The following is a 12,841-nucleotide window of genomic DNA, read 5'->3' as shown; positions in this document are numbered from 1 at the left end:
TTCACAAACATACATAAAAATAAAAATAATGATTCTTCTATTACTATAAGTTTTGTGCTAAACATTTTAGCAGGCATCTTATTTAATTGTTAACATTGCATTTTAGCAATCAGGGAAACTTAGGGTAAGAAAATTTGAGCAACGTTCTGAAGGTCACCCAGCTAGTAAGTGTCACAGCCAGTGTACAAACCCAGGAGTCTTCATCTCCATGTCTCTGCTTATAATCCCTGGATGTACTACTTTAGTACATTATTATATCTGCAAATTTTCATTATTCTATCTGCAAATTTTCATTATCCTATTGTTTATATGACTGTATGGATTATTTACAAATTCTATGGAGTACTTTGTTATGAATTTCCTTGACTAGCTAATGACATATTTTAGGTACCTTGGAATATGGCTACTCATGGCTCATGGTCATTACATTTGCAAGGGATAGTCATTTCCACGGCCATTTTCCATTCTTGAACAATCCATGTGGTCATCACCCATTCTAGCTATGTGGTAAAGCCTAAATAATTTTATTCCCTTATCCCAGACACTATTTATTTTTAATTTCAAAAATAATTTCTTGATCCACTACTGTATGCAATTCAAATTATTCAGTAAGTTATAATGTATTTATAAAGCTGTAATTTTAAAGAAATTATGCTATTGAGTTCTCTTTAAAAAAAATCACCTCGCACTTATTAATTTGAGTTGAAGATATATTGAAAGAAAACCTTTCTCATGGCAAATATTTCAAACAGTACAGAGACCATAAACTGAAATGAATGAGTCCTTTTCCCTTAGAACCTTCAACCTCTGTGGTTAGAGATAACCACTGCTAATAGTTTCTTTTGTGTCTTTCCAGAAATTTTCTATGCACATATTTGTGCACACTTTCCTTTCTTCACTTAGCCATTTATTTTGGTTGCCTTTCCATATCAACACATAAAGTGGTAGGTACTTTATCCTTTGTAATGACTATAAAACATTCTACTGAATGGGGGTAACATTATTTGTCCATTTCCCTATTGATGGATATTTAGATAGTTTCTAGAATTTTAAAAATAATCCAATCCTATTATGAATATATATCTACATTTATTTTTGCATACTTATCCCTACTGATAGGGCAAATTCATAGCTGGAGCATTTTCTGGGTCAAAGCATATGTATGTTTAAATTTTTTAAGGTTTTTCCCAACTGCCAATTCCAAAGTGGGTTTTACATTAATACAAAAAAATATGAGAGTGTAAACAGGCTGCTCACACTTTAAAACTCACATAGAACCCCAACATGTCATGGTATTAACTTCTGCTCTGTGGGCATAAAATGGCAATTTGTCAAAGATGAACATTTTATTCTACATAAATATTTTACTCCTGGGCCAGGTTTACCATTGCCCACTTATATTTTCAAGTTAATTAAACATTACTTGTTTGTATTTTTCCATGGCTTAACTGAAAGAAACAATAATGTTTAAAATAACAGATTTGACTAATTATTTGTTCTAGGCCTTGGGTTAGGCTATTTCTTCCACCTGGAAAATCCACCTCATTCCAACCCTGGATGTATATATTCTACCTACCCTTCATGGTTTATTTCAAATGATACCTTTTCCATCTAAATCATGTTTCTTTCCTCAGAACTCCCGGCACCTCTATTTAACCCTTTAGAGTTCATATTATATATAAGTCCATGATAAATGGTAGCTATCATTATTATTATACACTGGATCTTTCCAGTTCTATAAATGTCCTCATTCTCTCCTGTCTTCCCTTGCCTCCTCCAATGGATGGATTTAGCTCAAACTACATATTTAGTATTGTGATAACTAATTTTACTGTCTTTTAAAGTAAATGGTTCAAGGGGCTTCCCTGTTGGCGCAGTGGTTGGGGATCCGCTTGCAGATGCAGGGGGCACGGGTTCGTGCCCCGGTCTGGGAGGGTCCCACGTGCTGCGGAGTGGCTGGGCCCGTGAGCCATGGCCGCTGGGCCTGCACGTCCGGAGCCTGTGCTCTGCAGCGGGAGAGGCCGCAGTGGTGAGAGGCCCACGTACAGCAAAAAAAAAAAAAAAAAAAAAAAAGTAAATGGTTCAAGTTTTCATTTTTAATATCAACTGGTTAAAATAATATTTTTATTCTAAAGTTTCAGATTGTTGAACACAGCAGAAAATGATTTAAGATGTCTCTTTGGAACTCATAAACATATGCAACTTTAAAAACTGAGAGTTAAACCTGAAACATGCTGGTGAGAGTAACATGGATGCTATCATATTAAAGGCCTTTGGAGGCAAGCGAGCATAGTTTACACGGCATCGGACCTATTTATAGAGCTGACTCCTTTCTGCAATGTCAACTGTAACCTTATACTTATTTTAAGCCTCAGTGTCTCAAGTATCAGCCTCTACTAGTTGTACAGTTCTCTCTTATTTGATATCAGAGAGCCCAATGGAGCCTTCTGAAGAACCTAGTCAGATTAGCAAAGATAACTTTTTAGAAGTTCCTAATTTATCTGATTCTCTTTCTGAAGATGAAGAAGTTAAAGCTACCTTCAGACCTGGTTTCTCCCCTCAACCTAGCAGACGAGGTTCTGATTCATCTGAAGACATTTACACGGACACTCCACCTTCAGGTGCAAGAAGAGTTTCATTTGCTGACAACTTTGGGTTCAATCTTGTGTCTGTTAAAGAATTTGATTCCTGGGAACTTCCGAGTGGTTCAACTGATTTTGACTTAATGAAGGACATTTTCCACACAGAAGAATATGTTTTATCTCCACTATTTGACTTGCCTTCTTCAAAAGAAGACCTTATGCAACAACTTCAAGTACAGAAAGCAATACTAGAATCAACTGAGTATCTTCCTGGATCTACAAGTATGAAGGGCACTATTCGAGTTTTGAATATTTCTTTTGAGAAGTTAGTATATGTGAGAATGTCCTTAGATGACTGGCAGACGTATTATGACATATTAGCAGAATATGTCCCAAATTCATGTGATGGTGAAACTGACCAATTCTCCTTTAAGATTTTATTGGTTCCTCCTTATCAAAAAGATGGCAGTAAAGTTGAGTTTTGTATACGTTATGAAACTTCTGTTGGTACATTTTGGTCAAATAATAATGGCACAAATTATATACTGGTTTGTCAAAAGAAAGAACAAGAGCTGGAGCCTGGAAAACTACAGGAAGAAGTTTCTAACAGACAAATAAAAGGCTGCTTAAAGGTAAAATCAAGGTGAGGATATATCTTACATTCCTTACTTTTTAATAATCTTAAGGTTATTTAAGGTCATTCTTTATTTCACTGGTTGTAAGAAATAGCCATTCTGTTTAAAAATATATTTTAGTTATGTATAAAACAATGGTGCTAGGCTTTAATAAGGTCAGTGCTATTCAAATAAAAGCACTGTGCTATCTATCCTCCAAATGTAAGGAAAATATGGGTATAATGTAACAGATGGCAGGGGACTGCAATGTGTATATTGCCAACCTAGCGAGTTATAAATTGCTTAAATTCAAACCACAGAATCTAGATTCCTAACATATAAAACTATTTATTTTGTCATTTAATGTATATTTATTTTCAGTGGTTTTTAAATACTTTTGCTGTACTTCAAAACATTTCTGATTAACATAAAACTGTATTTCAATATGTATCTAGTGCTCAGAAATTAATAGACTTCCCCCCAAAGCTGTAACGAACTTTTTAACGACTGATTGAGTCATACAGGGATGTTTGGAGTGATATATATTAAGTTAAATCGGAAGAGCTATGACTTTAATGATAAGCTAAGAGAAAGACAGAAGTATATGAGTGATGCATGAATTACACATAAAAATTTATAATTATAACCAAATGTAACATTATAGAACACAAAGTAGTATAATTTAGTAAAAGTAAATGGAGCAGAATAAAAAAATGACCCAAATAGAAATAAGGATATTAGCTTTATAGATTAGAGATTTGGGATATGACCCCTCATTAGTAACCTTGCTCTCCTGTTAATGTAAAAAATAAAGAAAACTGAGTCTTCAATTCTATCTCTTGTAGAGTTGGCTAATTTCCATGACAGTAGGCGAGTCGATAAAACATCCAATAGGAGATGGATGTCTCCTGTTCCTCCGAGTGTCCCAAGGGAGAAATCCACATGCTCTACCAGCCATAGGCAAATGTTTGATTATCCTCTAGATGGTCCACCATAACTGTCACTGGACCCAAGGATTCTAGTAACTGCACCAGAAATAGTGTAAGATGATGAAAAGGGAACTGTATTAAGAATCAAGACACCCAATTAAATAAAAACATAAAGAATTACATTGGGAAGTTTCTAAGCTCTTACGCTTTAATGCCTTGATCTCTTATACAGCAATAAATAATAACTACTAAATGTGTTATTCTAATGCATTAATGAACTAAATATAATGTAGGTGAAGCAATTCAATCATATAAAATATTCTGTTTTCATTATCCTTTAAAGTCATTTGAAAGATTGGTTTATCTGACTTTGTGAGATGTGCTACATTTCTTAGTCCAAACAAAAGTTTCTCAGGTTTTAACTGATGCTATAGAAAGATAATATAATCATAATCTCTATGTGCTAAAGTAATAGTTTATTAGTTTATGAAATTACTCAGCAACATGTTAGCTATATAGATAAAATAAGTTCAACACTATTTAATAAACTATTTATATACATAAACATACACATATTAAATACTTTACAAATAAGATCATCATCTGTGAATATCTAATATACATGCTGCAAGTTGCCCTATATATTAGAGAAAAGTGAAACTTAAAAAAGGCATAGCCTTTTTGTCAAAGACCTCATAAAAGAAGCAGCGTTTAACTGGATTTTTCTGCAAGTTAAGAAACGCAGCTTTAAAATTACAAGCATTACATGCTGAACTATGGTAAAGATAGAGGATTCCTTTGATAGAGCAAACTTGACTTGATAGCAAGAACAAAAAAGGATAACTGTTAGGCCTAATCTATCCCAGTCATGATATTATTGAAACTTCTCCTAGTCTAAGATATGTATAACTGGATATATATCAATACCCACATTTGTATTCAGAACAGTAACCATTGGATTCATAGCGGACACCATTCAAGTTTTAATATTGCTTTGGGGAAAAACTTGAGAAGAGCTAAACCACAAAATGGTCTAAAGGCCTGTAAAGTTTCCTAATGAGTTATAAAAATGGAAAAAATCTCTCTCCTTCAAAACCACAAATCCATTTTCTGCACTTCTATAACTTAAAAATGACCAACATAATTCAAACCACATTTTGAAAACAAGCATTTGCCTCTGGAGGAGGCCTTTTGTGCTGAATTTCAGTCCAACATGAATTTTTACATCTGATTTATATACCACTCAAAATGGAGTGTATAAAGGAAATCCTGACAGATCCTTAGAACAGCATGTGCCATAATAGAATATTTATACAGCTTTTCCATGATATAATTAATATGCAATGGGGTTTCAAATATTCCTAAAACTCACACAAGAGAGCATTATCAAATTTCTAAATGAATATTGCAGTTGGATTTCATTGTGAAGAATTTGGTTAGGGAAAAACAGCACACCTTATTAGTGTTCTTTTACAAAATGTGTACTTGGCTAAAGCAAAAATGGACTAATACTTATTTGATCAAAAAAGTTATAGCTTCTAAAATATCTTCCTCCCTTCAAGTTACAGAATCTAAATGGGTCTGTTTTGAGCATTTCCACACTTCCTATGTAACTTAATTTGGAGGTCAATTCTTTGAGAAGGTAAATGCAGAAGAGAAATGTATGTGAATTTTTACTTCATACATGCAAGTAGATTAATAATAGTGTGTAACAAAAGTCTGAGTTAAACTGAGAATAAGTCTGTCTTAATGTAGAGAGTAACAACTAACTTGAATTCCTCTTGATACTAAAGGTAACTTGCTATCAGGGTCTCAGAGATTGTATCTTCTAGAAGTGTCAATAATCCCTTCTAATAAGTACAGAATGAACTGTGGGAACACATTGAGTGAGGTAGGATTTCTATTATGTTTTCTCTATGGAGATTTTTTTCAGGTCAGAGTTTGCAAACCTCCACATCGATGTGGTTGTCTGTTTTCTTTGATTCTTATTAATCTATCCACTTTGGACAGAAAGAAATATCTAGAGGGAGAGGGAAACAGAGTTTGTAACTCATAGGCATATGACTGAGAGTGACCCAAAGGTATTTAATTGCACTGAAAGGCATGCATCATGAAATACTTGGTAAGTGTCACCACATATGTGGCACTGGTGTATGTGTTAGCAAACAAACTAAGCAGATTTCTGATCTACATCTCAGGGGCATTATTTCAAAATAAATGACCAAAAGAATTAAACGACATTGATATAAATAATATTAAATGTACATAGATAAATAAACTAAAAATAGCATGCATAAGTAGTATAACTTCAAAGTTAAAATTTGGGGCTTCAGAGTTAAACATATCTGGGTTTGAGTCCAAGCTGCACCACACGCTAGCTGTGTGACCTTATACAAGTTAAACTTGGTAACCCTTCTGTTAATTGCGAATAACAATAGTACTATCTCATAGACATTGTTAGAGATTTCCATAAAATAATACATATAAAGTTTTGGCATAGTGTCTGGAACATAGTAAGTTATCAGTAAATAATAACTCCTGTAAAAAGACAAGGCTAACTCTAGCTTTAGGTGGATCTGAAAAACCCTAGAAAAGCCCAAACTGACCAAAAGTTCCTTTTCTCTTTCCTTTCACGAGTTCTAAATTTTTAGCTTTAGAGAGCCATTTCTTTGTCTTTTGCAGGATTTTTTTTTTTTTTTTTTTTTTTTTTTTTTTGCGGTACGCGGGCCTCTCACTGTTGTGGCCTCTCCCGTTGCGGAGCGCAGGCTCCGGACGCGCAGGCTCAGCGGCCATGGCTCACGGGCCCAGCCGCTCCACGGCATGTGGGATCCTCCCGGACCGGGGCACGAACCCGTGTCCCCTACATCAGCAGGCGGACTCTCAACCACTGCACCACCAGGGAAGCCCTGTCTTATGCAGGATTTTAATTTTAAGGGAAACTCATTGAATTCTAAATTTTCTTGAGATTTAGTCACCTGATATCTAGAACATCTTAAAGTTGGAAGAGATCTTAATGACTATTAAAATTTCCATGTTTAATAGATGAAAAAATGGAGGACCAGATCAAAAGGGTTAAAAAAGGCATTGATTATGGCATTGAACAGACACACATATTAATCCCAGTTAATATACATTTAACTATGTGGCCATGGACATATTACTTTACGTCTCAAAGCCTCAGTTTATTCATCTGTAAATAGGGGTAATAGTGCCTGCCTAATCTTGTGATGATTAAGCTAAAATAAAATGAGATTATATTTTAAAAACTTCTAGTAAAGTGTTGGGCACATATAAAGTAGTCATTAAAACCCAAATATAATTGCCGTCATTATTATCAAATTGTGTTCAGCTAACTAATTTCTTGGTTCTTGGACTTGTGTTTTTTCTCCTGACATCATAGTCTTCCTTGTTCAGGTTTCAAAATTCATTCCACAGGTGTTTATTAAGGGCCTGTGTGTCAGGTACTGTGTTGTTAGGCATATGGCTGGAAACATGACCCCATGAAGACCAGAGGCCCCAAGGGAACAGGCCTCACAGGGGCTGAGAGCAGTTGGGGTGGGGGGGAAAGAACACCAAAACAAAGCTCAGATTCTTTGGGTATACCAGGGAAGCCGTGGATGAAAAAGAACTACTTACATTACATTTCAGGTTTTCTCGGATCTGTGATCTATAACTGATCTTGTGTTCTGGACAGCGGACTGACCTTTTCAGCATCTCTTTTTTCCTCCCAACAGCTGCTAAATGTTCCTAACCATTGGGTACACAGACTGACTTCATATGGTTTTGTATTTTGTTAAGTGAAACCAATTTATTATTTTAAGTAATGAAATGGCATGATATAGGTGTTGGATGGTATTTATAACTTGGCCAAGTGAATGCAAATAAATTCCCAAAAGATTTCAATGCCAAAGGAAAAAAATTGATCAGTCTTCAATTTTTGTCCCTGAGGAACAGAACCAGGTACATTCAAGAATGGGAAAGAGAGAGATACTTTCTAAAGCATGACTTTAAGATTAGAGAGAGTTTATCTTTCAGGGTGGGAAAATCATTAAAATGAAGCCAAGAAAAGCATTGGAAAATGGTGCCTAAGATATGGTCATATTGCATGTTCCAGTCAGAGCTTTAGGATTGTGAGACTTGCTTAATTTTCACTTACAGTATAACCTGGGGTCCTGGAAGTAGTGCAAAGAAGTGTCAGTAGCCCCATGAGGCCTTTAGGACTTAATGTATTCCATAACTAACCTGTTTTGAGTGCACGCTAATTGTGGAAGCCAGGTCTGTTTAAGGGAGGGACCTCTGGCAGGGCCATATGGAAACCCAGAACTCAGCTGCACAGGACCCATCAGGAGGACTGTTTGGAAGCTGCCAGCTGGTTGACAGCAAGGAACCAACTAGTTTAGAGTTTCCTTGGAGATCTACCAGGGCTTTGTGGCTTCCTGGTCTTGTGGGAAATCCATACCCCTATAAGCCTAGACTTCCCCTAGAGTAGTTTTGAATCTTTTCTGAGAGAAGAGGAAGAAGAGGGTCTCATCACTCAGGGTTTCTCTCAAGCCCTAGCTGAAGGGAATCACTATGGATGCCAGGCCTCACATGGATCCTCTGGGATCTCTACGAGCCTAACTTCCCACCTGAAGCCCATCTGCAGCCTGTAAAAATGGAGCAGGGACCAAGAACTCTGAGCCAATAAGGCTCCAGGCAAAAGATGATTGTGAAGTGGGACACTTAAGTTTTTCACCTTCTTCCAATTCTGCTCACTGTGACTATTGTCCTTGTTCCAAGGTTTTACCCCAGCACCCCAACAGGAATAGTATAAGAGAAGTAACCTCAGGGGCAGTCACCTGAAGTGGGCCTGATTGTCCACTGCATTGTCAGACTTAAAAGATCATACATATGTAAGTGTGTGTGTGTGTGTGTGTGTGTGTGTGTTTATATGTGTAAGCACACATTTATATAATACACACACACATAAAAATTCCTTTCCTTAAATGCAGACCTCTAGGCTGGCAGGGACTATCTCTATCTTACAGCCAATTAAGGTCAGCTGCACAAATGGGCTTTGAGTTTGGATTGAGACAGTGGAAATTGATAATTTTAGAGCAGGGAGCACTATGGGGTACAAGGCAGATTTCAATACAGAGTTTTGGTAGGGGATCCACAGAAGCAGGAGGACCCTGGGGGTCTGGAGTGTGTGTGTGTATTTGGGAGGGAAGGAGGATTCCAAAAACATGGCATATTGGAAACATCATGGGCTTTAAAGTAGGGCAGATTTGGGCTTTCATTCTAACTAATTAGTAGCTGTATGAACTTGGATAAATTATGCTTTGTATCCATTTTATTCAGGTATAAAATAGGGATAATAATCTCCACTTGGAAGAGTTGCTATGACAAATACATTAGCTAACATATATAAATATCCATCCCAGTTGCTGACACTTTATAGATACTCAAAATGGCACTGGTGATAAAATCCATATTTTAAAATCTTGTACATGGCTAGTCCTATGCCCAAGATTAACGGAGAGATGATTTTTCCCCTCAGTATCATTCCTGCTGCCTGGATCCAGGTTAGTACAAATACATAGTTTCAAAATTATGGGTTCAATAAGCTTTTGGGCACTAACCAGGGAAGCTAATATTTTATGGCATTGCTACTATGGGGAAAAATGATTCCTAAATTCCAGCAACTTCTGGGTTACAAAAAAATTTTGGAACATCGACTGGATTTTTTAGGTATTTTTTAAATGAAGTACAACATGTTTTTTCTTAAGGTAGCTCTTCTTAAGATCGTTCTTTTGGACTAAAAAACTGAGTTGGCTATACACAGTTTCACCTTATCATCCCTGTATACATATGAATAGAAACTGAATTTTTTTATTATATCTTTATTGGAGTATAATTGCTGTACAATGTTGTGTTAGTTGCTGCTGTATAACAAAGTGAATCAGCTATAAGTATACATATATCCCCATATCCCCTCCCTCTTGAGCCTCCCTCCCACCCTCCATATCCCACCCCTCTAGGTCGTCACAAAGCACCGAGCTGATCTCCCTGTGCTATGCAGCAACTTCCCACTAGCCATCCATTTTACATTTGGTAGTGCATATATGTCAATGCTACACTCTTACTTCGTCTCAGCTTCCCCTTCCCCTTCTGTGTCCTCAAGTCCGTTCTCTATGTCTGTGTCTTTATTCCTGCCCCACCCCTAGGTTCATCAGTACTGTTTTTTTAGATTCCATATATGTGTGTTAGCTTTCTGACTTACTTCACTCTGTGTGACAGACTCTAGCTAGGTCCATCTACCTCATTACAAATAACTCAGTTAATGAAACTGAATTTTATATAATTTTTTCCTCTAAGAAGATCTATTATACTCCATTGGATTTTGGTCATTTCTCTGCTTTTGAAGCATTTTCTGTACCCCACCACTATATAAAAAGAAAAAGCTCCTCAGGGCATAACTCTCAAATCTTTTCTGTTTTTTTTTTTGTTTTTTTTTTTTTGCTGTACGCGGGCCTCCCACTGCTGTGGCCTCTCCCGTTGCGGAGCACAGGCTCCAGACGCGCAGGCTCCAGACGCGCAGGCTCAGCGGCCATGGCTCACAGGCCCAGCCGCTCCGCGGCATGTGGGATCTTCCCGGATCGGGGCACGAACCCGTGTCCCCTGCAGCGGCAGGCGGACTCTCAACCACTGCGCCACCCGGGAAGCCCTCTTTTCTGGTTTTTATTCTGCTTCCCTAATAGCTTTACTTGGGTAACTGGCATGGTAGTGTTATTATCTATTATATAAATAATAACTGGTTTTGAAACCTCAGTCATACTATCCTGCTGTTTAAAGATTTTATGACAAATAGAAATAGATTGCCAAATTGGATTGTTATAAAGCATTGTTTAGTGACAGAGACCAATTGTACATTAAACAAACCCATTTTAGGAAATTTTACTGTTCCCTCCCCCTCTAGTTATTCTGAAAATGGTCTCACTGTGTTGTACATCAGTGTTATTCAATTCACAACTATAAATGGGATTCTAACAACATAAGACAATGATTGTCCTGGGTGTGGTTGTAGATTTGAATTTCATTCACCCCTTTTGAAGTTTGCAGTAGTAAAAAAGATCAAAATATCCCTCAAATTCAAATCTGTAAAGGATGCCAAATTGTAAATGCTTTTCCTAATTATGTGAAACAGATTTTATACCCATTTAGCACTGATGGTACTCTGCTTGTTTTACAGAATTAAACCATGATACAAAGCTAACCTATTGACTCTAAAGCTGTGATAAAAACCCTAAGCTGATTTTCATTCTTAAAAATTACTGTGGATGTATTCACACAATTACAAATTACATAGAACTGCTCAGGTAACTTTCAGCTTCATAAGCCACATATGATATAAAGCTGAGTATTTTCACATTTTACTAATATCTCCTCCTGAGGATTAATGTTTATAAATAATTTTATAATAATATATTGTTACAACTTAAATCTCTTGAGTATTTGCCAATGGAAAAATCTCACCGAATTTTAAAATCACATTCAGGTACAAGCAGAAGAAAATATGATCTTCACATATAATCTTGAGTAAGTGTATAAGACTACTGTGCTTAGTGTAAATAAAGTTATAATCGTTTTTTTCCAATGCTAATACAGCACTTGATTTCTGAACAGCCTTCCTTGAATTATATTGTAGGAGAGACCATCTAATTCTATCCTTTGCTTTCAGGCAGAATTATTCTGAAAACTACCCAAGCCAGATGCTTATAATATTCTCTTTTTAAACATCTCCTGGGAAGACTGTGTTCTTTAGTAAAGTATTCGATCAGGAAATTCTATGTTTTTCATGTAGCCATTCATGTTGTTCTATACCTTTAATCTTGTCATTTATTTACTCTGATTCTCAAGTGAATTAAATGTTGGAGTTCCTATACTTATACTTTAAAATTAAAGTATTTAATTTCTATTTTCCATGTCAAATAAGCTCAACAACATTAGATTTCCCCCCTGAGTTCCTAGTGATCAAACTAATAAACTAGTTTGTAGTATTTCAATGCAAAAGTCAGAGAAGAAAAAAATCATCACCAGCCAGTGAATGATAGCACTGTTACAAGGACTGTGCACTGCCGGAACCAAGGTATCAGGGCAGCTGGATAGGTTAATAGGCTAGCTAAGAAGCTTTCCCAATCCTGCCCTCTTTAGCTCTGAGTCCTGAGTATTGGACTCCTGTGGGAGTCAGAGAATGGAAAGAGGCTTTATTTTACTAAATCACAAAATTAGAAGTACTTCAGAAGATCATGTCATTTATTTCTCAATCCTACCTAAAAAGATAGCTGCATTAGAATTGTTGAAACTCTCTTAGACAAATAATGAATAATTTTGAATAATGGCTACACCCTTTTCTAGAAATCTCATTTTTAATACAATTTCATTCAATAATATAATTTTGTAAGTACATTGAAAAGAAATTTTGAATAGATTTGTAAAAACCAAATGTAACACTGACCAGCTGAAATTCAAACTGTTGTAAGTGTACCTTTTTGTAGAAAGGTTAATACTGTGTTCACAAGCAGAAGTCATTTGAATATATGTTAAAATTATTGATTCTGTGTGTGTGTGTCTATGTGTGTGTACAATTTTAACTAAAAGGCATTGTTCGAAGCAATGAATATGTACAGAGGACTGGTACAGTCAATCCAGCTGATAATTTATTTAGTAAACTGAA

The 12,841-nt window shown here is 36.1% G+C and overlaps 1 protein-coding gene across 1 annotated transcript in view; it reads left to right on the top strand.

Annotated features, from left to right (window-relative positions):
* Positions 1–2,437: 2,437 nt before the first annotated feature.
* Positions 2,438–12,841, top strand: part of PPP1R3A (protein phosphatase 1 regulatory subunit 3A) — a gene marked incomplete at both ends in the record, with an annotated part of 36,361 nt that continues 25,957 nt past the window's right edge. Inside the window, one exon of the mRNA XM_079711791.1 lies at positions 2,438–3,225. Within this exon, the coding sequence (XP_079567917.1) occupies positions 2,438–3,225 (788 nt within the window). The remainder of the gene's footprint in view (positions 3,226–12,841) is intronic.

The sequence above is a fragment of the Hyperoodon ampullatus genome (genome assembly GCF_949752795.1).
Source record: "Hyperoodon ampullatus genome assembly, chromosome: 9".
Taxonomy (NCBI): domain Eukaryota; kingdom Metazoa; phylum Chordata; class Mammalia; order Artiodactyla; family Ziphiidae; genus Hyperoodon; species Hyperoodon ampullatus.
The sequence above is the reverse complement of the archived record's forward strand: the minus strand, read 5'-3'. Positions and strand labels throughout refer to the sequence as shown.